This window comes from Pyrenophora tritici-repentis, chromosome 1 (genome assembly GCF_003171515.1).
Source record: "Pyrenophora tritici-repentis strain M4 chromosome 1, whole genome shotgun sequence".
NCBI classification, from domain to species: domain Eukaryota; kingdom Fungi; phylum Ascomycota; class Dothideomycetes; order Pleosporales; family Pleosporaceae; genus Pyrenophora; species Pyrenophora tritici-repentis.
Window position 1 is genome coordinate 3,035,122 of NC_089390.1, and position 23,537 is coordinate 3,058,658.

Genomic DNA, 23,537 nt, shown 5'->3' on the forward strand with positions numbered 1-23,537 from the left:
TTGCTCACGGCAGGGGCGAGCTCCTAACGATTTGGACGTATGTGTGTCGTGTGTATAGGTTGCGACCACCGACGAGGTGGGGCGATGCAAGCAGGCGCGAGCACGGTCCGGGACGCGGTTGCGGAGTGAAATGCGCGCCCGCCAAGTGGGATGGGAGTTGCATCCCACCTTGTTTCTCCGCTCCGACGGCGCTAGCGTTTGGCCCAGCGACTGCAACACGAGGCCAGACTCGGCCCACTACACGGTTCTTCCTACGTGTGGTGTTTGTTCTCCTCCATATATATGCTACAGGGCCTAATAGAATCATCTCAGGCGCGTTTTGTATGTTGCAGAGGAGGACAGATATGAGCATAGATATCACAGGTCGAGGGCTGTAAACACCAAGCACTCAAAGGCCGTAAGTATAGGTTCAATTGCGCCATTTCACTGACGAGATCCCCGTATACCTAAAACGCAATCTCACTCCCCAAAATGCTTCAGCAAACATTCATCTTCTCTTATTGGCAAAACATCCATGTCCTTTCCCGTTCACTCTTGCTTCTTGTGAATTCTAGGCAAACACAACCATAAGCCCAAGATCACGCCCAAAAGTGCCAAGATGATTGGCTGCAATACCTGTACACCTTTGGCCTGCGCAATAGCTCCTACTGCAAACGGGAAAATGGCTGCTCCACTTCCGCCAAAAGCTGCTGCGAAGCCAATGGCGCTGACGTGCAGGTGGCGCGGAAGAAGCTTAGTAGCAGCGACAACGGCGGCAGGGAAGAGGGGCCCGAGGAAAAAGCCTTGAAAACTGACTGCAACGGCCGAAACGTAGAACTGGGGGACGAGCCAGAAAATCAGTTCCAGGGCCATTGTGAGTGGGAGGTAGATCTACGGATTCGAGTTAGACTTGTAGACTCACACTGTGTATATTTGGGTAGCAAGCAATTGAGGGAAAGAAACTTACAGCAATAGCTAACTTCTCCCCAAGTCTCGGAGTAACAAAACCCAGAATGATTCTTCCCACAGTGATGCCCATCCAGAATCCTGTTGCAGTCATACCACTAGCAAAGTCCTCGCCATCACGGACCTCAAGCATGAACTTGACAATCCATCCACCAAGCGCGACCTCGATACCGACGTAGCCGAGCAGGAATAACGCACAGAGCCAGGTGACTCGCGCATTAGGTAGACGAACAAGGGCTTCCTTCATACGGTTGTCCTTGGTGTTGTTCGTACGAGGATTAGCGGCAAGGAACACTGCTCCCGTCTCGCGCCAGAAAGCAGTTACGGAGGTTGCCAGTTCGATAACAGCCATGGCAATCTGTACGCTATTAACCAAAGCTGAAATGGGGAGGCACTATAGAACGTACCATGACATAGTAGAAGGTATACCACGGCAGCTTACTCCCTTTTGTGATCATCGTCGTGGCAATCAACGGTGAGAGGACAGCTCCAAGCCCATAAAATGCGTGTAAGAAACCCAATACCTCGTTCGGATTGGCCATGTTACCGATCCATGCGTCTGGGTTGGATTAGCAAACGTTTTCGAAACCAAACAGTCAGTAGAACTTACTCCACGCAGCATCAGCGAGTCCGTTGCCAAACCCAGCCAGCATGAAGATGACGACCAGCACAGGATACGGAGGATGCACTGCTATGACAATATACGCGATAAGATGGCAGCTCGGCGCAATAATGGCAACACCTCTTTGGCCAAACTTCAGATGGATTGTGTTGTTCAGTAGAGCAGAAGCCGTGTATCCAACTAGCGGTGACAGGAAAACAAGTGATATCACTACGAATGTGAGATGGTAGTACTCTTGCAGCTATACAGACATTAGTCTTTTGACATCCCAAGGGATTACCTCATGACAAGTACAAAATATGGGGACGTACATAAGGAATCAACGCTCCGTAAGCAGCATCATTACTCCCCATGACCACGAAGCTCCAAAACGCTGCCATGGTCCGAAACAGATTTGACCGTGGATGGTTCCATCTTTCGAGCTTCTCTGCTGCCTGCGTAGTTGGAGACGGCAGATTCTCTACTGGATCGCTTTCCCGGGCACCCTTGGTATCGGAGAGCCGCAGACCAGTGTATGAGCCAGCGACGTTGGCATCTTGCGGTTTGCTAAGATGATTGGAGACATCCTGGAGTTCAATGGGCTGCTCGACACAGGTCGATGAGTTGCCATTATGCTGAAACATTGTTCTTGTGGTGGATGAGGGGTGGAGGTTTGCCAATTGATTGTACACAAGTGTGGAGGTGGAGGTGGAAACTCAGTTGGAGAAGTGAACACTCAACGAAGTTGCGCTACCCCAAGGTGTTAAGTATCTCCAAAGACCGTGGATGATGCTTTTGAGAAGGGTACAGCGGTGTACTTTCACATCTCTTATGGCTAGCCCAACACTATGAACTCGCCGATGACCAGCGGAAAAGTGGCGGAAAATGCGAGATTGCTGTTGTTGGGCGTATCTTGGCCATCATCCTCTAGCACCTGCGTCTTTGCGGGGCAAGCGAGATCTCCAGCGGCTTTACCCCGAACGGGAATCCAAGAAGCGAGTGGCTAAACTTCGGTGGGCGCTGACGTTCAAGGTTGCGGGCCGTGCTTCCCCGTGTGTCTCGTCGGTCCGACATCTAAGTAGTTGTTCGTCCATCAACACCACACCATTGCCGCAAGATCAAAGGTATATATAATATCCCGAATCTAGTATACCTAGATCTTTGACAGCCACTTCCGCATAACCGACGAACGGTTGCAGTTGACGCCAATGACTGAATCAGATGCAACAGCCCTAGCCGCAAGCCTAACCCAATGTATCGATGAATTGCGAGATGAAACCCTAACCGTCCGCAATGCAATCGCTAAGCCAGCCAACTGTCGCAAGGAAGCCCCAAGTCCTCTTGTCATCACTGTGCGTCGCGGCGTCGCGCCCTGCATACCAAACGTCTCAGAAAGGAGAATCGTGGTCATGGGAATCGTTAATGTCCTCATTTCATGCTATAACTTCTGCTACTACCATTATCCGCCTTAACGCGTGAGGGATTCCCGGAATCTCGCTGCACCGAACCACGCTGATGGGGTATCTGTTGTTGCTAACAGTGCCATGACAAACCGCAACTTTTCCCCACAACAAAAGTACAATCGTGAAAAAAGAACGTGAAAAATTCTGGACATGGGATAAATGAAAAAAACTCTGACAATGTTTAAAAAAAAAGGATTTCTTGAGATCAACGCTTGTATTCAACGACTGTGGAGAAAGGCAAACCGTCCATATACACATGCTCGCTTCTACAGTCGCGTCTGGCTCCTGCTTTGCTCGCTCGCTCGCTCACTCGCTCTAGTCGTTCGCTCGTGTCTTGATAAAAAATGAAATGGAAGACAATGCGTTCCGATCTTCTCATGCTAGAGAAAGCATCTATGAAGGCTGGATGACGGAAGGGCCGGCAAGGACCTCGGCATCGGCAATGGACTTGCTCTTGGTGATCATCATGTAGACCTCACCCATGAGGCCCTGGGGAACCATACAGTTGCCGTCGGTGATGGGAGTGAACTGGTTGCCACCACTGTAATGCGTTAGTATATGTTCAAGTGTGCATCTGGATGATGTGACTTACGGTCCGACGAAAGCGCAGAAAGATGCACCTGCGGGCTGAGCAGGGTCAGCGAGCTTGAGGTTCTGGCCAACGGTAGCCTTCTCGGGGTTCTGGAGCGCGATGGCAGGGAAAGCCTGGATGTTGAGGTTGGAGCCGGTGGGGCACGACTTGATGAAGGCAGCGGCAAGGGTGAAGACGGCACGGGGTCCAAGGGCAACGTCGAAAGCGGCAGGGACGGGCTCAGCGCCGGATGCGATACGGATGAAAGCCTGGTGACGGGCCTCAACGGTGACGATGGAGGCAGCGGCGGAGAGGACGTCGGAAGAGTTGACAAGCGGTGCGGCACCGAGGTAGGCGGAGACACCAACAGCCTCGAGAACACGGGCAGTCGCAACCATGGACTTCGCGCTCATGAGAGCAGCGTCGAAGTTGTACTGGCAAGGCTCGACGGGCTTTGCGCCAGCTCCGGCGATAGCGGATTGGAGGGTGGTGACGTGAGTAGCCTCAGTCTGACCAACACCCATCAAGGACTTGACTTGGCCAGCAGAAAGACCGAGAGCCATGAAGTCAGACATGGAGAACTTGGCGAAACCCTGCTTGTAGAATTCCGACTCGAGATGCTCGGCGGTGAGGGCACTGTTGCTGTCAGCTACTGATCGTTATAGATAAGCACAAGACTATACTTACAAGTTGAGGATATCGGTATCACTCAGCATTCCTGCTGGTGCCGCTGGTGAGGCAGCCGCGGCAGCCGGCGCACCTGATGCTGCTACTGCGCTCTCAGTGATGGTAGCTGGCTTGGCAGACATGGACATGGATGCTGAAGGCATGGGGGCGGCAGCAGCCAGGGCAACGAGGCCCATGAGGATTGTTGATACGCTACGCATGTTGTTGAATTAAGGTTGTTGATCTGTTGTTGAGGGAGACAAATAGGTAATGAAGGACCACCAGCAAAGACTCGCTTTGAATTCGATTATTAAAATATTTGTCTAAGGTCCAACCAGGGACTGAGAAGAGAAAACCGTAAGGAATGTGGTTTGGGTATTAAGTACGGAGGAAGGTAGAAGAAGCTCGCCGAGGATGATACAACAGAAAACGAGTATGGAAACAAGGTGGGCGGCCAATGGACCTTATACAAGCAGCGGCAGCTCCTAGGTCACACCTGAGACACCATGTCAGTATCCGGAGAACGGATGTAGAGCTTGTGGCAGACTACAGGATCCCGCCCACGCACCGGCTCCCTCACCAGATTCGTGACCATTCAAGCTTCAGTAGCTTGGCGTGTCGGCCCATTGATCTTCAGGGAACTGCCCGTCAACAGCGTAGCAACCGCCGAGCCAGGCCGGCAAGTTGCGATGGGGCTGGCGCTGGATGCGTGGGATGTAGCAGGTCCGGGCTCTGCGACACGAAAAGAGTGTGATGAAACTCGACGAGTACCAACTTTTGCGCGGAGACAGCAGAGCCGCGCTAGAAAATATTTCGCGAGCACAATAGCGCATGGCGATTAATGGCGGCATACTAACTTTCCGGTCACAACCAGTATGTGGCTCAAGCAGTGAGGCTTGAAGCAATCGAGCCTTACATCTCCAGTAGAGAGTGTTTCCGGTCAGCACAACGGGCCTCGAGCGAAACGTTTCAACAAACAAACTTTCGACCGTCGTGGCTAGTGGCTATTGCAGTCATTTTCAAGACGTATGCTGTAGAGATAAAAATGGGCGCTTACGTGCTGCGTCAAACGAGCAGAATCTCAGTTGAAAGGTGAGGAGTGATGCCTTCGGTCGTGGCGCAGCGATCCAAAACCGCCAACGTTGCCAAGCTTATGGAGAACCACTGCTATTTCGGCAAACACCCCTGACGCCTCAGGCCTCAACGGCTTTTTAGGTATGAAGAAACAAATGCAGGTACATGGAACTTCCCCACCCAAGCCACAACAGGGCATGGGAAGTTGCAGATCCGAGGGTGGAGAGGGTGAGAGCACCTCTCTATGCCGCGGATCCACAGATTACGGCAGTCTATCGCGCACTCAGCCGCCAGCCGAGTAAAACAAAAGGTGATGCCTTTGGGCAATCACGTCCGTGTTTCCACCTCAAACGCCAATCCTTACCAAGGGAACGAGTTACGAGAGAATGCAAGATATGTCAATCTGGTACCCGAGATGGCTCCTTAGGCAGCCTTACCCAGGCATGAACAAAATTTGTGGAGCAAGTGTTAATGCGAACAGGTCACGATCACACCAAGGCGGAAACCGTGTACCAAGAAGGCGCTTGCAAGGATGACAACACATTAAAGTACTAAGAACCAATACTGTGTATAAGAGCTGCAATGATATACCACGGCTACCCATATTCCGCCGCATACACATGAACAATACACAGATTTTCATTTTCTTCTTCCTCCATCAACCTAGTATGTATCCACCATTCAATTTTCCCTACCAAGCCAGCAGAAGTCGCCGGGGTTCTCACATGCTGAAGCAGAGCCGAAAGACGCGCTTCGCCTATAGGGCATAGGGGTTGAGGGACCGAATGGTCAAACAACTGAAAGACTTGTTAGTAGAATTCATGACTGTAGACACGACAACAACTTACGGAGGGCTCTTCGTCAAATCCGTCTTAAGGATGACTGGTACGCGCGTCATTTCTCGCACATCCTGGATGTAGTCGCCGTTCTGTTCGCGGAGAGTGAACCAGCTCAAGTATTTCTCCTTATTGGTCAACTTGGCCTCTGCAGCTTCACCAGCACTCTGGGCCAGCTTCGAGTCCGAGTTGACACGGTGAGGAGCTCCGTCGCGCCGGCTAGGCGATGGAGGCATGCTCTGGGTCGGGCGATCAGGGTTCAATGAGACGCCAGCCATGTTCGAGTTGAGGTCGTTGGCGTCGTCATCGTCGTCATCGTCAAACAACGCAGCCTCCTCGTTGGTCGACATGGTTCCAGTATCCATCTGCCTACGTCGAGCCTCTTCCTGCTCTCTTGCACGCTGCTTAGCCGCCTCAGCCTCACGTGCGGCAGCAGCAGCATTGGCTGATCGAAGCGAGCCATGCTTTGGTCTCTCGTCTTCGGGAATGTAGTTGGACGAGGGAACTCCCTTCTCCCAGTAGAGCTCAAGGAGGCGCTTGTTCTTGTCGAACTCGGCCTTCTTGAGAGGAAGCTGATCACAGTGCACACGCTTCTCGAAACCCCACTCCGGAATGAGCACATCGAAGGCGGACTCGTATACACAAAGGACGATTCCTTCTGCGATGAGGTCACCACCCTGCTCTTGTCTGACTTTGTCCATCTTGCGGCAGGCCTCGATATGTACACTTTGCTCTTGGGCAGCATGAGCAGAGTCCTTCTTGGTATTGCACATCTCGGCAGTCTTGGCCAAGGCCTCAATGTCTTCAGTAAACTCAATGGCACCATTTGATAGGACAGCTTCGAGCTGACGGTGCACAATGATGTCTGCGTAGCGGCGGGATGGGTTGGTGAAATGAGTGTACAGGGGAAGGTTGAGGGCGTAGTGGGGGTACTGCTCCGTAGGCAGCCTACCAGCAACGAAGTACTTGGCACGAGGCATCGACTTGATGACCAAAGTTTCCATACCCTTTCGGATATCATCATCTTCAACCTCAAACAAGCTGTTCTGAAGAGATCCACTGCTCTCGGTATCGATTTCGTAACCAATGGCACCCATGCGCTCCGCAATCGTCGTCAGGCGACGGGGATTGGGTGGTGGTTGACGACGCAGGAGTGCCTTTTCAGGCAGACCGGCAGCGAGCTTCTTCGCAACAAAGGCATTAGCGAGGTGACTGAGCTCTTCAATGCACTCATGCGCAGGAGAAGAGTCGAAGATGTTTTGCTCGACAGGGACGTTCTCGTCATCAAGCTGGTACATGAGACGCAGCGCCTTGACGTCAGTAGACCGATCGCCAAAGCGAGCCTGGCGGAATTTCTGAGAGATGTGATGCAGCATCTTGATGTCCTTAGCACGGGCTGCCGAGACTGGACCGTCGTTACCGCTGATAACGGTATCGACCTCGTCATACGACAGCTTTCCGGAGCTCTTGATCACAGCTTTGCCGACCCAGGTTTCATCCTCGGAGATTTTACCAGAGTTAGGATCGACCTTGAAAACGACACTGACGGTGTAACGCTCCTCGCCGGGGTTGAGGCAGCAGACGTCATTCGACAGCCGGGGTGGTAGCATGTTCACCGTGCGGTTCATGAGGTAGACGGCAGTGCCACGCTTCTTGGCCTCGCGGTCGACTAGTGAGTTCGCCTTGATGAAGTGAGCAACATCGGCAACGTGGATGCCAATCTCAACGCGGCCATCATCGAGGTACTTGAAGTGGATAGCGTCATCAAGCTCCTTGCTGCCATTGGGATCGATGGTGAAGGTCTCCTCGTCTCGGAAGTCACGACGGCTCTGCAGCGCCTCCTCGCCATCTTTAGCAACTGACCAGTCTTCGAAGCCAACGTTCTTGATGACAGCATCAGAGAAGTCGTCTGGACCGAAGTTGTTGTCGCGCAGGAGAGCATCGGTTTCCACCTTAAGGTCACCCATAACTCCGAGCTGCTCGACAAGCGTACCGAAAGGATGCAGTGATGTAATGGGCCATCTCTTGATACATGCTACAAAAATGCGGTCGGCATAGTCTTGGTGCTTTTCGACAAAATCGCGCGGTGCTTGCTCGGTAGGAATGGCGATCAATGGCACACGCTTGTCGGTCGGCTTGAACCACACAATCTTGGGCTTGTCCTGACGCTCTGGCTGTGATCGGCCCGAGTTGCCTTCGCGAGCTTGACGCTCTGCCTCCTGTTTTTCCTTGGTGGCTTGGCTGCTGGGACGGAGAAGTCCAAGAGATCTGTAACATTGTTAGTATGAGATTCGCGATGATTGATCGTCAGGACTTACCCGGAGAACATCTGTCCAGCAACACGCTCGATGACAGCAACAATGTGGCCTGCATACAGAGGCTTCAACTCATCGTTGATTTCCTCTTCTTCCATCAGAAGCAAGCTCTGTCCTTCAACCTCAACATCATCGTTCTTCTTCTGCGTGGGTCGCTGGCGGAGACTGCCGCGTCGGCGAATACCACCCTCAGAGCCGGTCTCAGGTTGAGTGGTGGCATCATTCACGGCAATACTACCACCGCGAGGGTCTGCGTTGTCCTTGCGCTTCTTCTTCTCTTCCTTCTCTCGCTTCTGTCCCCATACTTCGTCAACGTCGAGGAGCTCGACAGCAACCAAGTCTCCTTCCAGAGCTCGGTTCCTGTCTTTGCTACCACAGATGAAGATGTCAGCGTCAAGATCAGTAGTCGTGACGTAAGCATCGCTACGGTTCTTCTTGTTGACGCGGAGAATACCGGCAACGAGTTGGCCGTCGCCGAGGAGAGCAGGCAGGGTCGCCTGTGGGAGGTAAGGAGTAAATAGAGTCTTGCGCTGTTGCTGCTGTTGTTGCATGCCGCCGCCCATCTGCGGGCCATGCTGGCTGGCACCGAGGCCACCGCCCTGCATCTGGGCGGCCTGGAGTGCCTGTAAATGAGCGATCTGCATAGGGTTCAGTGGTTGACCGAACATTTGCTGTTGCAGTAGAAGCTGTGCCTGAGGTGATTGCATCTGCATCTGGGGCTGGCCGCCGTATTGGAAGTTGCCAAGAGAGCCAACTGACTGGTTGACCGATCCACGAGTGCGGTGACCAGGCTGGAAAGGAGCGGCATTGGCGGTCTGATTCATGTTGAAACTGCCCATGTTCTGGATCTGAGTGTCTGTAGATTGCTGCTGCTGAGCCGTGTTGTTGTTCTGGGGCTGTCTCCAGTTGCCCTCAAAGTTGCGTGACTGGCTTCGGCCATGACCTTGGCTGCCACGGCGCTGGAAGTCTTGTTGCTGACCGTTCTGGTTGGTAGGGTTCTCGTTCGTAGCTGGGAAGGAAAAGGAAGGTCCTCCACGGCCAGCGCTCCCACCGCCACGTCCTACAGCCATGCTCTGGCTGCGTCCGTGAGCGCCTCGCCCACCACGAGCGGAGGCGCCGTCGTTGGAGGCACTGTGCCCACTGGGACTAGCGTCGCGGTTGGAGCTGCCCTCGGTCGAGCCCGGAATAGGAAACTGGAAGCCCGAAGTCTTTCTCTTGGATTCGGCCTGTTCAGCAGCCTTCTTTGCGTCGGCGAGAGCGAGTGAGTGGCGGCGGGTGTGTCCGGAGCCGCCAGCGCTGCCACCACCTCGACCGCGGGGGTTGACATTTTCCCTGCTCTGACCACCCTGTTGTGCACCAAAGTCACCGAAACCAGACGCACCAGCGGAAGGAGCGGGAGGCGGGCCCATGCCGACGTTGGGATGGGCCGACTGGTTGCGGCGGTGGGCGTTGGGCTGAGCTTGGGGGACGCCGAGGTGCTGCTGCTGTTGTGGCATCTGCTGCATCTGCTGGGGGAACTGGTAGTTGTTGACTTGGGGCGAGACATTCGGCATCTGGCCTGGCATCTGGAAGTTGCCGAGCTGCTGCTGCGGCTGGATCATGCCCATGTTCACATATTGCTGATGTGTGGCGGCAATCTGCTGCTGTTGCTGCTGGAGGACCTCGATCTGCTGTGCAATGGCCAGTTGTTCCACTACACGGGCTGTGTCAGCAATTGCTTAGCATAGTGTACGAGGTATGCCGACGTACTCATCAGTGGTGTCAGCTCGGAGGGACTGCGGCGATGCGCAATGTGCAAACGACGGCCGGCGGGACCCATGGGGCCCTGCTGGCCTTGTTGCTGATCCATGGTAGGTAATGGAGTTGTGTCCGTTGGTGCTGTGCCCGCGTGCAGTCGTACCGTACCGGCCGAGAAGTGACGGATGGACACGAATTGGTCACCGGGGGAGACGAGTTATCTGCAGGGCATCAGTGAGCTTTGTGCCGTTGATGCGTATAAGAGCCGAGATGATGCATGAGGTGATTGTCGAAGCAGCGGGGTGGGCAGGAGATGATGCAGGGTTGGCGGCGGCGGCATGGTGGTGCTTCTTTCACGAGCTAGCGGGGAAATGACTTACGCTGGGGTAGATGTGCTGGTTTAGACAGTGCTTGCGAGTGAAGACGATGCTTTGTAGACTGTAGACGATGGGTCAAGGCGGATAGTGTGCAAGTCAGCAGTGGGTGAATTGTCGTGTCCAGACAGACGTCAAGTTGGCTGGGCGAGGTTGTGATAAGGAGGGTCTCGAGGTCAAGGAGCGCGGATTCCCTGGAGCGGGTCGTTGTTGTCGGCAATACCAACAAAAAGCGGGCGGAGAGAGTGGTGCGAAGGAGGGAGCGATCGAGGATGCAGGAAGGAAGGTTTTGCAGGAGGGAAAAGCCAGAGGGCAGTCAGCGTATGGGTGGATGGTGGTGATGGCTATGGCGGGACTTGGCCAGATGGTCCGAAAGGGAAGCGATCGGCTGTGCTTGTCCGCAAACGAGGCCTGAGCACACGTACGTCACCTGCGAGAGCGAGAGGCGAGGCGAGACGAGGCGAGGCGCACCAGTGCGGCAGACAATAGCAATAGAATAAAACAGTAGCGATTAAGAGCTGTAAGCACTGTAAGCCAAAAAAAAAGAGCGCGCCAGGCAGTCGTGGACTCAGGCGTTGCGGGTGTGAGTGCAAATATATACAAACGCCGCGGCTGTGCCTGTGTGCCATGTCTCAGTGGGCCCTTATATGAAGCATCACGGCTAGGTGTGCATGTTTCAAAGACAGTACTAGACCCGCATCCGTTTCCTCATACACCAAGAGTGCTCCCCAAGCTGGACAAGCTGGACAAGGCGGCCGTTGTCGCACGCGCGGGAGCCTCAGGAGTTGCAGCGGAGTAGTTAGGGTTTGGACAGTGTATTGATCCACTGTCGTGGGCCCAGCACCTTAGTCATGCCGCATATCCTGCAGGCTGTGCCGCAAACAGCTGTCCGCCCGACAATTGCAATCGCAGTAGATTATGTACTTGGGCTTTCAGTAAACGGCACGAGCGAGTCAGACTGGGTACTACGTGTGCGCGGCTGTTGTAACCTGCCGATGAAACAGACATGCTCAGGGTACCGGTATGACGAGAATCACGTCGCGGCTGCAGTCCCACCAGCTTGCGGCACCGACCACGCTCGCACTCGCGAAGCTTGCACTTGCACTTGTGAAATGGACCACCGTCTGGTCATATACATGTATCCACTGCCGGCCTGGGAGCCGTCTCAGCTTGTGCACCGTCGCGGGGCCGTGTTTGCTGCCATTGCCAACCCATTGACCACATTGGGGCAATAGCCACCATGACGACCAGTGAAAGCGCGAGCGCGCATGCAGTGAGGCAACATGTCTGGGGCGACAGGGATATGCGGAGTCACGTGACACCGGCGATTTGCTAATGTTAGCTTCCGATCTCTTTGACTGACGCGCTCACCGACCACCTCTTCAACAATTCAACAGCCGATTCCTTCGATTTGGCGCACCACTCCAACGCCAGCATGCCCGCCCGATCCGGCACCTCGTCCTCCAGCATGCACACGTCCACGTCGTTTAGCTCGAGTTTGGTTGAGACATCTCCGTCACGTCATTCGCCCAATCGAAGCAATCTTCGTCCTCATCGAGAATCTTTGACGCGCGATCCCTATGGCAGTCCTGCACACAAGCTGGCCCTCGAATTCAACCTCCGTCTGTCCATATCCGACCGTGAGTTCAACGAGAAGCTAGACAAAGCTGCTGCTGTGCGCGCCGAACAGCACCAGCAGCAACTCGCCTATGCTGCCGAGGAGCACGAACGCGTCTATCGCAGCGCCAAACTCGAGCTTGAACGCCAGGCCCTTGAAGAGGAGCAGGCCCGTCTACGCCATGAGGAGAACCAGAAGAGGGAAATTGAGCGGCTGAAGCAGGAAAAAGCCCGCGAACAAGCCGAGGCACAGCGAAGAGCGCTCGAGGCCCGACAACGCGAAGAAGAAGCCGCCCGTCAGGCTGCAGAGCACCAGAAGAAGCTACAGGAGGCTGATGCTCGCATCAAGGCTCGGAAAGAGCAAGAAGCCGCCGCTGAACGCCAAAAGAAGGAGACTGAGGAGGCGGGTCGGAAAGCTGCCGAGGCGGCTGCGGCTGCAGAAAAGGCCCGTCAACAGGTGCCACAGCAAGTGCCACAGCAAGCGCCACAGCAAGCGCCAGCTGCGCCCACACAAGCTGCAGCCCCAAAGCCTGGACAGGCACCCGCTGCCAATGTCGACCAGATCCACGCCAAGTACCTTCAACTGCACCAGCGGATGAAGGAGTTCCGCAAAGCCTTTTGGGAGGAGCACAAGAAACCCACCTCGCCCCTCAAGGGCCCCGTTGGCGATGCGAGACGCGCTCTCCGCACTCGTCTAGGTCAGATCAACGTTGACCGAACAGACAGCACCGCCGCCATCAAGCGTCTCCGAACAGAATGCTTCGATGTCGCCTTGAACACCCCAGGTCCCATGATTGACATCCGCCAATACATTGTCTCACACCAGCTGCCTCAGCTAGCCAACCAAAACCAAGCTGCATACCCCGCCTTCCTCCTCTACGTCTGGATCTGCTTTGAAAAGTTCCTTATCGGTCAGTTTGAAAAGGAGGCTGCCAATCCCGATGGACGCATCATCCAGGAGATTGGTCTTATAGCAGCTAGTCTGTTTGGCGACCAAAAGTACATGTGGAATGGAGTTCCTCTCACTGATATTGTGCTTGCCAAGCTGCACAAGGCTTGCCCGCCTCTCTTTGGCATCCGCGGCACAATGGACACCCAAGAAGGCCGGCTGCGGCTAGGCTGGCGGGTCCATTCTACAACGGAGACATACGCTCAACGCATGCGCGGTATTGGCGCTGGCTATGCTTCCATGTCGCTCCGCTCGTTCGCATCCAAGACGCCCGCGATAGCAATCTCCGAGTACTGGCGCGCTATTGCCTCCATCGTCAATACTCCACCCGACCAACTCTGGCCTGGACACTTTGCTATCCTCAGCGGCTTGATTCGCGACTACCACAAGAAGTTCATCCAGTTCTACGGCGTCCCCGCACGTGCAGTACTACGTCGCGCTGTTATCGATCTCCCTATGCGTGCACCTGACCGCTGCAAGGATGCCGCAAGCACCATTGCTGTGTTGAGCGAGAGCTGGAAGAGAGAGAATTTCTCATTGGACTAGGGGGTAATTTTCTGGAACATGTACAGTCTTGGAAAATCTCTCTCTTTATCAAATTTTGTCTCAATCTGCATGGGCTGGCGCTCTCATCATTAGCATGACCAATGGTCGTGCGTTGCACCTTTGCTCCTTGAATCTGTAGGGAGTTGATCTTCAGATCGTATATACACACAAAGATGTTATCATCAGTAATGAAATAGTCACGCGTTGACGAACAAATGGCTTCAAGTCTCAATTCTATGATGATGATGTATGTGATTTATTATGACCTCTTCCAAAGTTCTGATTGCGTTACTTTCAACGCGGCAGCCTGTCATCTCAGAATAGTGGAGAGTGCTGCCTAAACCTTCTTTTTAACATAAAAGGGGCATCGCGCCGCGTCCAGTGCTTGTTCAAAAACCTCAAACAGTCCACGATGCCAAAAGCTGTTCGCGCAAACACCCGCAAAACCCATCGCCGCACTGAAGCTGTCGAACGACCTGGCAGAGTCACTAGGTCGCAATTGAAACCCCAACTTACGATCAAGACGCCAGTACCCCCCAACTCCACCACGCGACGCAAGCGTAAGATACCAACCCTTCCACTATATACCAGATCGCAAAAGGAGATATCAGCAGATTCCAACCGGCTATTGCCCCTCTTCCGTCTCCCTCGGGAAATCATTCAAGACATAGCGACCAACCACCTTCCTCTCGACTCTGCCGTAAGCCTAACACTAACATGCAAAGAAGCCCTTGCTATCATTGGTTCATGGTCATGGCCACAATTCAATAAGTTGCAGCGGTTGAGCTTTTTCCGAAAAGACTTTATCCAAGCACAAGCCAGAGATTGTGCAAGTGGGGAAGGAGCAGCCTTGACTTATTGTCCGATGTGCAATACCCTACACCCGCCATTACAAATCCCGCGAAACCACATAAGGACAGCACTGACAACATACTGTTTCGGACAAGACGATTGTGTCAGCTATTTTCCAAAGATGAACAACGAACGGGGTTACAGTCTGGTTTTCAACCACGTCGCTGATGCACTCCGTCAGTCCTCAGAGTACGCAAAAAAGGGTTGCCATGGACCGCAAATCGACTTGCTAGCCGGAGACTACACAGTCGATTACCCCATACTAGGGCTGAGCTGGCAGGTCACATCGAAAGGCCGACGTGTAGATGGGAATCTTATCGTGCAGCACATTCATACGCTCCAGACTGTGAGGGATTACAATGACATGAGAGGGAAGAAAGACTTGTATGCAGTGTATATACTAGCTCTGCCTATTCGACTGTGTCCACATCAATCTACCGTGACGACAGGGCCTCACGCACCCTCATGCTACATTAAAAGCAAGGAAAAGAATAGTCCGCAGTTCACGCATGCCATCACCACCGCTTTCCCCACAACACGGCGGGAAACACTAGGAGGCACACACATCCCCCAACAGACGATGAACAACGCATTCTCCAAACCCACACCCCGCGAGCTCGAAGCCATGAACGCCGCAGACGCAGGAAACAAAAACATCCTGTGGTGCTGTCGCTCTTGTCCTACAAAGTATAGAGTTGAGTTTGGTGGCGGGAAGCTGAAGATTTTGGCATGGCATTCTTTTGGGAGGGATCAATTGCATGCAAGTAAGTACTGGAAGTGGTTTGTCAGGAGAGAGGGCAAACTGCTGGGGATGGATAAGAGGAATGATGAGTGGTGGAGCCCGGCGAGGACGGTGCCGAATTTTGAGATTGGGGAGGGGGAATGGGAGGATGATTCATTGGGAACGGGAAAAGAGCTGTGAACTTGGAAGATGTGAATTATGGGTTATTAGTGGTAGAAATATCAAAGTGAGGGTTAATTATTTGAGCGCTGGCACGTTTGAAAAGGAGGATCACTAGCGTCAAGCAAATGGTACTTGCAAAAGCCTCTCGGAGTGTCGCCGAACAGGCTCTTGGAATCAGGCCTGGTGATCTATGTCAGTGTTAACTTTTCGTTATATATATTGCAAGGGCGTGATAAGCCCTTGCTGTCCTGTTCTTTGATTCTCTCGGAGAAGTGACAATCGTACATACCGATTTGGTAGATGTACATGAAACAAATAGCCAATCAATAAGTATTTTGTATTGTCGTTTCTTGATAGCATCCTATATCAAACAGCAAGATAAATTTGATACAAACTTCAACGACTTCCGTGAGAATGAAAGGGGTTGTTCCTGTTATGCTCGTGGTCGCCGAAATCAAACCATCTCGAACGTCCCTTCCGCACCGGCAAGGGGGCGAAATGGTGAAAGCAGTGCAGGTTCGCCGACAATGTTTTCTTGATGCTGAGACGGTGAGTTGGCGGGGTTGTGATGCGATGTCTACAAATAGAAATAGCTGCAGTTGAAGTTTAGCGAGAACCTAAGTTAGGCGTGCGACACAGGGGCCAATGCCATGTTATCGGGCGCGCAGTTGTCAACACCACGGCCTGCTCGCTGGCCCGTCTCCCACTCACCGACAATCACACGCGTGGAAACCGTGCCGCCAACATGCTCAACGCCGCAGTGCTGCCGCCAGAACCTCCCAATAGCAACAGCTTTCAGGCAAGCCCTACCACAAACACGCCGCAGCCGGAGCCTCCACCTCGCATCATGGCTCTTGCTTTGCTTTCATCCAAGAAGCGGTTTCGGCTCCTCTCAACCCCACCATGCTGCACACGTCGCCGTCCAGTCCTGTCTGGGCTTGGTTCAGAGAGAATCAGGCAGACTTCGCGAGGCACTCAGCCTTTCTCGAATCAGAGTAGTAGCTCCTCATCTCATTTCTTTTTAGCGCAAGGTGGCTATGCTTGCCTGAATGTCTAAACTCTGCTCCTGCAGACGACGATCCCTTTGACACATTTTTATGTGCTGGTATAGTAGGCTTTTCTACGTGTTCATATGTGTTCAGATCGAGGGCTGGCACGATAAGAGTCATCTATTTGGGGGCCGGTTTTGAGAAACAGCCATTCAATGTTTGCGGTTGTACGAGCTGAAAATTAGATCAGCTGTGGATGCATTTGGCCAGGCCACGCGATAGTTGCTCGCACGCTGCGAGAACACCGTCTCTACTGGACCGTCAATGTGTAGAATTATGGTACGATCTCTAGGCTGTGTGTTTCGCATCGTGCCTCTACCGGACTGTGCCTCCACCAGCGGCTGCACTCTTTCCTCTTCTGGTTGCGGGAGCCAGAGCTTTGATGACTGGTATCCTAACCCGTCATTCGCTCAGCATCTTGCCTGATGCCAAGCTGCCATCATGTGCAGGGGCGCAATAACCTTTCCTGAACTGATGGCGGGTTTCCCCACAACTTGCTGAGGCTGAGTGCTTTCTTCCACTGACGACACCGCGTACTGGACGCCTTCTTACCAGGCCAGTGAGTTGGCGCAGGATCTGAAAGGGCCTATGCGCAGCATGTTTCATTTTACGGGTAAACATATGTCTGCCTGCTGCCCTGTAGCACTATGCTATCCAAGAGGAATTTCTCGATCAAGGTTCATATCAGCATTGTTATGACGAAAGTGCATCAAAGTCTTTGAGGCGTAGTCATCCTATATCCATTTCACATCCATACCAGCCTTCTACCACCTATATCACATAAATCCCAATAGTCCACTCGGAGCCCCATCGGACGAACTCCTTGAAGTCATCTTTGTCCTCCATCACCATCCAACACTATGGTTCCTATACCAGCTGACAACAACCTCAACGCTAACACCGACCTGAACGCAAAACCAGATTCCAAATACTGGACAAAAGCCAACATAGCCCTCACTATTGTCTTCTCCCTCGTTGTCCTCGCCGTCATCCTCTTCGCCATCCTCTTCCTCCTCTACCGGCGGCACGAGAAGAAGAAGCTCGCAAACCGTAAATCAGACACAGCCGGCCTGCTCGCGAATGAAGACAAGACAAACAACATGTTCAGTCGGCACCGTGCCAGCAGTGTCACCCTCTACGTCGACTCGGAAGCCGATGCCCGCAACAAGCGTTCAAGCACCGATACCATGCATCTCGTCCCCTTGCAAGTCACACCTGTCGAAGAAGTAATGGATCCCATCGGCAGTAGCATGGAGAGCTCGGGCTCGGGCGTCAGTTCCCTGAGCAGGCAGAGTAATCTGACGGTTAGCTCTATGCTGTTAAGTCCAGTGTCACCGACTGCGGATAATGATCGACCATCGGGTCGCCCAAGGAGTACGAGTACAACGTCGACGCGATCGCAGAGGGCGAGATACTATGAGACGACGCCTACGGTAGAGATGCCGCAGATACCCAAGATTGTTCATACCATATCGCAGTAAATAAATGTATGTTGGTCGGAACAAGCTTGAACAGTCTGAGAAGGTGGATGGTTTGGCATTCTGTATTCTTCCATACTTGTCGAAAACTGCATTTGAGAGTTGAATGGGCCTCTTTTTTTCCTTTCGCGTTTCGCGTAGTTCTTCATCAGCATCACTATATACCCACTTCTTTCACAACATCTAGTGTTTTGTTCACTGCTAGAGAAAACATCAAATGTCTACTGTTACACTTGTTGTGATATAAATACTTGTTGACGAATCATGCTGTCTTAGCGTGTTTAGTGTATTTATAAATTGGAAACTGTGGCAGAATCAGTCGTCATCAACCAAAGCACACCACTCCCTCTTACTGGCAGTGTTCCAGCCCCCAAATCGTTACAGTTCGCAAGCTTCATCTCATTTGTCAGCGAGCTCCTGTTTCTATAGCTATAGGTCTGTGCCAGGTAACAGCCCAATGAACTCGAGCTTGTATCGAACCACTCGTCTCTCTAAGTGAGCGTTGAACCAACCGCGGACGTACTCCATTCCCATGCCAGTGCCATTATCATGGAATTTGACACAATAACATGTAACAGATAACAGAGTCAGAAAGGTAGAAGCCTGAAATTTTCCATTACAAAAGTATGGGATATCTACAAGAAAAAGCTCCCACCCCAACTGAACAAAGTGAGTAACGCCTGTTGTCACCAATGTTCCTTTTTGATAAAGTTCTGCTACTGAGAAAAACGAAGCTACTCGCTGTCGTCGTCGCCGATAAGTTTCGCGTAGTCTTCCACAGAGGCAAAAGTGGGCAAGTTCTTGAGCTTCCTCTTCTTGCTCTTCCGGCCATCCTTATCCTTCTTCTCGCCGTCACCATCTGCACCTGCATCCATATCCATGTCAACAGGAACGTCGGCGTCGCTGTCCACGAAGCCGTCCTCGTCATCAAGGTCGAAATTTTCAAAGTCGTCTTCGTCATCTTCGTGGTGTTGACCACCAGGGGCGTCGAAGCCGTCGTCTTCACCATCGTCATCACTGCCAAGGTTGAGTTCGACACCACCGTCCATACCGCCTGCTTCCTCGTCACTCATCATGTCGTCCATGTCAAAGTCACTGAGATCGTCATCGTCACCTCCGTCGCCTTCAACCTCTGGTCGACTCTTAACAAGTGCTTGCCAAATTTCGTCGTCGTCGCTGCTTCCCTCTTCACTGTCATCCCTCTTACGATCCTTCTTCTTCGTCTTCTTGTCCGCCTGCTTGGCTTTACCTGCTTTCTCAAAGTATGTATGGAAGAAAACTTCATCCACACGCACATCGTCGACCTTGCGACGCCAGAATTGCTCTGAATTGAGCGGATCGTGAGTGCGATCGCCGTCACGGGCAGTGATGAGATACGAAGCGGCCTTGGATGTACCAGCCATAGGTTGCATAATGGAAGATCCATGCACGCCCTGAGACTTGGTTTTTGCATTGCGGAAAGAGAACTTGTCGAGGAAGTTCATGAGAGTGTAGATAGTCGGGTCAGGCTTCTCCTTGATGGGCTCCTGGTTAACAATCTTGGATGCTAGAACGTGAACTGAGGGGTGGTAGTGTGCCTGCAACGGCAGTAGCTCCCACAAACAAGATAAATCAGCTTGCGCGTGTTCTGGGTCTCGTTTCCGAGCATTGTAGCCCTCGGGTTGAGACTTCTTCTTGTCCTCCTTCTTAGCGGTTGGCTCTTTCTCATCATCGACATCATCGTAGTGCTCATCGCCGCTGTCATCAGCATGGTCTTCTGGTGCCGAAAGCATAGTTTTGATGGTCGGGAAGGTGACAATCAGCTCGTTGACGAGGTACAAGACACCGCAAATGAAAGGAGGCTCGTGCATATGAATGATCTGGAGTAGTCGCTTGACGAAAGCTTTTACGCGCTTGATGCTGGTGTCTGCCTTAAGCGATCTGTACAACAAGTTCAAGAACATGATATGCTTCGAAGTGGTCATAAGCCGAGGATCCAAAAGAGATTCGTATAGAGTTCGGTAGAAACGATCCGCGGAGTAGTGTTTTGTCGCCGAAATCTGTTGAATGAGTGTCATAGCCTGGATACTGGTGTTGAAGTTGGAAGAATGCGTCACTTGGAAGATCATGTTCAGCTGCTCCTCGAACTTGTCGTCGTCAGTCTTGGCGAACGGGAACGCGCGGTTGACGCCTGTCAAGATGGCTGAAATCAGCTTTTCTCTCGACTCGTCCTCAACCTTGAAGGCCATGGTAGCTGCCTTCTCTGCCTTCTGCTTCGCCATCTTTCCTGGTTGGCCGCCGCCTCCCTGAATAAGTCCATGCTTGTTCAACCGCTTCTCTTCCTTCTCGTGTTCCTTTTGCTTCTTCAGCAGACCGAGAAACAAACTGAAGTATATTTCCAACAGCTTGTTGGCAACCTCCGGCTCCTTCAAGCTAAGCACGGTCTGGTTGAGAGTAATCACGGCGTAGTACTTGGCCACCCCGCTCTGGTTGGGGCGGAACAAGAGATCGGATTCGATAGAGCTGATGATGACGTTCTTCATCAGGGGATGAGTGATTTGGAGCTGAAGCAGCAGATACGATGCGCGCGACGCGACCTTTTTCTCCTTGTCTCCAAGTTTGTTGATGAGTAAGCGTAGCAAGTTCTCTTCCTGTTCCGGCTTTTCCTTTAGCAACTCCCAGACGTACGTGACAGCACGATTGCGCGAGTATTCGACCTCATCGTTGGACCAGGTCTCAAGAATCTTCAGTAGTTCAAAGTACTGCTTTTTCAGCCAGTCCTCGTATGCCCATACAACCAGGTGAGTCTTCTGCAAATTTCCAGGTAGTTTTTCGCCAGCCTTCCAGTGCACATTCTTTCCCTGAAGCGCCGCAATTAGCCCCGGCTGTCGCGCAAAAGCCTTCAGTTTTCGGTCGGGTGGTAGCAGGACGCCCTGGCCCAGCAAATCCTTCAACGCAGCCAAAGCCTGCATGGCAGCATTCCTGCTCTTCTTCTGTGATAAACCCATCAGCTGTCCAAATGCCTTTTGTGTGTGAAGCGGCGACTCCTGGACCAACAGTGTCAAGGCTGAGACCTTGTCCTCCATGGTACCAGAGTCCATGACGGTGGACATGAACTTGTGCGATGCATCCTTGGCCAGGTGTGACGACGCGTACTCGGTCGCCTCAGCCTGTAGAAGCTGGATGGCATATTCATGAATGGCGTCGATGACATGACGGGGCGGAATTGTAGGGGTTTCGATGGTCGGAAGCGCTGGCAGCTCTATTGCGTGCCATTCTGGCTGTGGTTTGAGAAGCTGTTACTGGTTAGTGTCATCTTATCTTCAAAACTTCGCAAGAACGCGTACCAGCTGCGATCGCCCCTTTTTCTCTTCGACAGGCTTGCGCTTATCCTTCTTGTCGCCTTTTGCGCTCACCCGGTTCTTATCCGGAGAGGGCTTCGTAAAGCCATCTTTGGTCTCGGCATGGGTTCGCTTCTTCCCCATTTGATATGACCGGTGTCGCGGGAGGTGGATCTACAAGGTCCGTCAGAGAAAAATACTCTGACCCGTCATGACCTTAGAAAGATCGAGTCGCTAGAGACGACGAGTCGAGATTTTGAAGCCCTTGGCGCATGCGTTTTGTGTAGCTAACCGCTTTGGGACTAGCAGGTGGGGCATGTCATTGTGCATATTGGAACCAGTGCGGACTTTGATAGCACCTCCGTGCCGGCTTACTGTGATGACTCAACTGGTTATTTGCTTTCAGTGACTTCTTGGGGACACATTCATTCGACCCTTGATCCTAAACATCAAGGAAAGGCGTTGACCTTCATTGTCACGACCATCTCACACCCCACCAACTTACCCCGCCAGCTCGCATAAGCAATAGTAAACCAAGGGCACAAGGATCATCAACATGGCTACCGAAGCTGGCGATGAGGATAGGAAAACCTCCATCACGCCTCTTCTCAAGCGACTGTGGCACGAGTCACCAACCACTAAGCCAACCGCCGATGAGATTGCAGCAGCACTTTCGTTGATCTTTACCAACAGCCTATCAGAGGTCCAAACAGGAGCCTTGTTGACATGTCTTCATTTCACGGACCAAGACAGACAAGCAGATGTCCTGGCAAAATGTTCCAAAGCCATGCGCGACTTTGCGACTGGCATGGACGTTCAAGGGCTTGAAGAGCTCATTCAGAAGAGAGGAAGAAAAGAAGGAGGCTACCAAGGAGGCCTGTGTGACATAGTTGGTACAGGAGGTGATTCACACAACACCTTCAACATCAGCACTACCTCCTCTATCTTGGCTAGTGCTCTACTCATGATTGCAAAGCACGGGAACAAGGCATCAACGTCTCGATCTGGTTCTGCAGACCTTCTCTCCTGTACACCACCCAAGGCACCTGTTATCACTGCCATAGCACCCAAAACCATCCACCAAATCTACTCAAGAACCAACTATGCCTTCTTGTTTGCACCAATCTTCCACCCCGGAGCAAGACATGCTGCTTCCATTCGAAGGCAGTTGGGCTGGCGCACAATCTTCAACCTTCTGGGTCCATTGGCCAACCCGCTACACGAATTAATAGAGGCAAGAGTACTGGGTGTAGCAAGGAAGGAAATCGGACCCGATTTTGCCGAATCACTCAGGCAGTCTGGATGTAAGAAGGGCATGGTCATTTGTGGCGATGAGGAACTAGATGAACTCTCATGTGCCGGGCCAACTCACTGCTGGCGCTTAGTTGAAAACGCATCCACAGGCAAGGTCGACATCAACTACTTCACCATCACCCCCGCCGACTTTGGACTTCCAACTCATCCTTTGAGTGAAGTCAGCCCAGGGCAATCTCCCGAGAAAAATGCCGAGATTTTGATGAAGATCCTCATGGGTGAAGTTCCGCCCGATGACCCGATCCTACACTTTGTATACATCAACACTGCAGCACTATTCGTCGTAAGCGGCCTGTGCGACTCAGACACAAGTAACATGGGTACCGGAGACGATGGAAATGTAATCACTGAGGTTGGTCCAGGCGATGGACGCTGGAAGGAAGGTGTACGTAGAGCGAAATGGGCAATCTCAAGTGGAGAGGCATACAAGCAGTGGCAAAGCTTTGTAGAGGTCACCAATGAAGTAGCGTAAGCTCCATCAGGAGCAATGGGCATGAAGAACAAAAAATTGAGGCGTCTTTTCATAGGTGATAAAATGATATAATGGTCTCTCACAGCATGGTTATTCTTACACTGCGTTTGAAAAGAAACAAAGCCATATAGTTGATATGTTAATGTTATCTTCATGTCCTACTCGAAATATCACGCGGATCGCATATGACCTGGTAGCTATGATGCCCTGATTCATCCGGGTTTCGTCCTGTGAACGACTGATTCCCACCATATCGTCGCCATATGACCCCTACCGCTTCCCATATACTCTACAGTTGTCGGCATACACACGGTGTGTCGCCTAATAAGGCCCAATGTACCGCCTCGATCCTACTTCGGCCCAACTCGGACCCAACGCTATGTATACCTTCGTAGCCCCCACATTCGTAGAATCATCATACACCAGAATACCAATACACAAGATTACCTTAGCT

The 23,537-nt window shown here is 52.4% G+C and overlaps 10 protein-coding genes across 10 annotated transcripts; 5 read left to right on the plus strand and 5 right to left on the minus strand.

Moving 5' to 3' along the window:
• Positions 1-528: 528 nt before the first annotated feature.
• PtrM4_012140 (MFS-1 multi-domain protein) lies at positions 529-2,190 on the minus strand (the record flags this gene model as incomplete). The annotated part of the gene is made up of 5 exons (XM_001931154.1): positions 529-870; positions 947-1,303; positions 1,353-1,504; positions 1,556-1,808; positions 1,879-2,190. The coding sequence occupies 5 exons, from the start codon at positions 2,188-2,190 to the stop codon at positions 529-531; spliced, it is 1,416 nt and encodes a 471-aa protein (XP_001931189.1).
• Positions 2,191-3,402: 1,212 nt separating this feature from the next.
• Positions 3,403-4,467, minus strand: PtrM4_012150 (Ferritin-2 multi-domain protein; the record flags this gene model as incomplete). The annotated part of the gene is made up of 3 exons (XM_001931155.1): positions 3,403-3,550; positions 3,602-4,216; positions 4,268-4,467. 3 exons carry the CDS (start codon positions 4,465-4,467, stop codon positions 3,403-3,405), a joined length of 963 nt encoding a protein of 320 aa, XP_001931190.1.
• Positions 4,468-6,077: 1,610 nt separating this feature from the next.
• PtrM4_012160 (cell wall biogenesis protein phosphatase Ssd1) lies at positions 6,078-10,320 on the minus strand (the record flags this gene model as incomplete). Its single annotated transcript, XM_066103042.1, has 6 exons — positions 6,078-6,117; positions 6,169-6,393; positions 6,484-8,424; positions 8,475-9,901; positions 10,004-10,164; positions 10,221-10,320. 6 exons carry the CDS (start codon positions 10,318-10,320, stop codon positions 6,078-6,080), a joined length of 3,894 nt encoding a protein of 1,297 aa, XP_065965244.1.
• Positions 10,321-11,433: 1,113 nt separating this feature from the next.
• PtrM4_012170 (uncharacterized protein) lies at positions 11,434-11,817 on the plus strand (the record flags this gene model as incomplete). Its single annotated transcript, XM_066103043.1, has 1 exon — positions 11,434-11,817. One exon carries the CDS (start codon positions 11,434-11,436, stop codon positions 11,815-11,817), a length of 384 nt encoding a protein of 127 aa, XP_065965245.1.
• A 200-nt stretch (positions 11,818-12,017) lies between these two features.
• Positions 12,018-13,694, plus strand: PtrM4_012180 (TolA, Membrane protein involved in colicin uptake; the record flags this gene model as incomplete). The annotated part of the gene is made up of 1 exon (XM_066103044.1): positions 12,018-13,694. One exon carries the CDS (start codon positions 12,018-12,020, stop codon positions 13,692-13,694), a length of 1,677 nt encoding a protein of 558 aa, XP_065965246.1.
• A 412-nt stretch (positions 13,695-14,106) lies between these two features.
• On the plus strand, positions 14,107-15,468 carry PtrM4_012190 (Med13-C domain containing protein; the record flags this gene model as incomplete). The annotated part of the gene is made up of 1 exon (XM_001931159.1): positions 14,107-15,468. The coding sequence occupies one exon, from the start codon at positions 14,107-14,109 to the stop codon at positions 15,466-15,468; it is 1,362 nt and encodes a 453-aa protein (XP_001931194.1).
• A 1,891-nt stretch (positions 15,469-17,359) lies between these two features.
• On the plus strand, positions 17,360-17,980 carry PtrM4_012200 (Pneumo-att-G multi-domain protein; the record flags this gene model as incomplete). The annotated part of the gene is made up of 1 exon (XM_001931160.2): positions 17,360-17,980. The coding sequence occupies one exon, from the start codon at positions 17,360-17,362 to the stop codon at positions 17,978-17,980; it is 621 nt and encodes a 206-aa protein (XP_001931195.1).
• A 731-nt stretch (positions 17,981-18,711) lies between these two features.
• Positions 18,712-19,026, minus strand: PtrM4_012210 (Nucleic-acid-binding protein involved in ribosomal biogenesis; the record flags this gene model as incomplete). The annotated part of the gene is made up of 1 exon (XM_066103045.1): positions 18,712-19,026. One exon carries the CDS (start codon positions 19,024-19,026, stop codon positions 18,712-18,714), a length of 315 nt encoding a protein of 104 aa, XP_065965247.1.
• A 2,253-nt stretch (positions 19,027-21,279) lies between these two features.
• Positions 21,280-21,441, minus strand: PtrM4_012220 (uncharacterized protein; the record flags this gene model as incomplete). The annotated part of the gene is made up of 1 exon (XM_001931161.2): positions 21,280-21,441. One exon carries the CDS (start codon positions 21,439-21,441, stop codon positions 21,280-21,282), a length of 162 nt encoding a protein of 53 aa, XP_001931196.2.
• Positions 21,442-21,853: 412 nt separating this feature from the next.
• Positions 21,854-23,083, plus strand: PtrM4_012230 (TrpD, Anthranilate phosphoribosyltransferase; the record flags this gene model as incomplete). The annotated part of the gene is made up of 1 exon (XM_001931162.2): positions 21,854-23,083. The coding sequence occupies one exon, from the start codon at positions 21,854-21,856 to the stop codon at positions 23,081-23,083; it is 1,230 nt and encodes a 409-aa protein (XP_001931197.1).
• Positions 23,084-23,537: the final 454 nt, after the last annotated feature.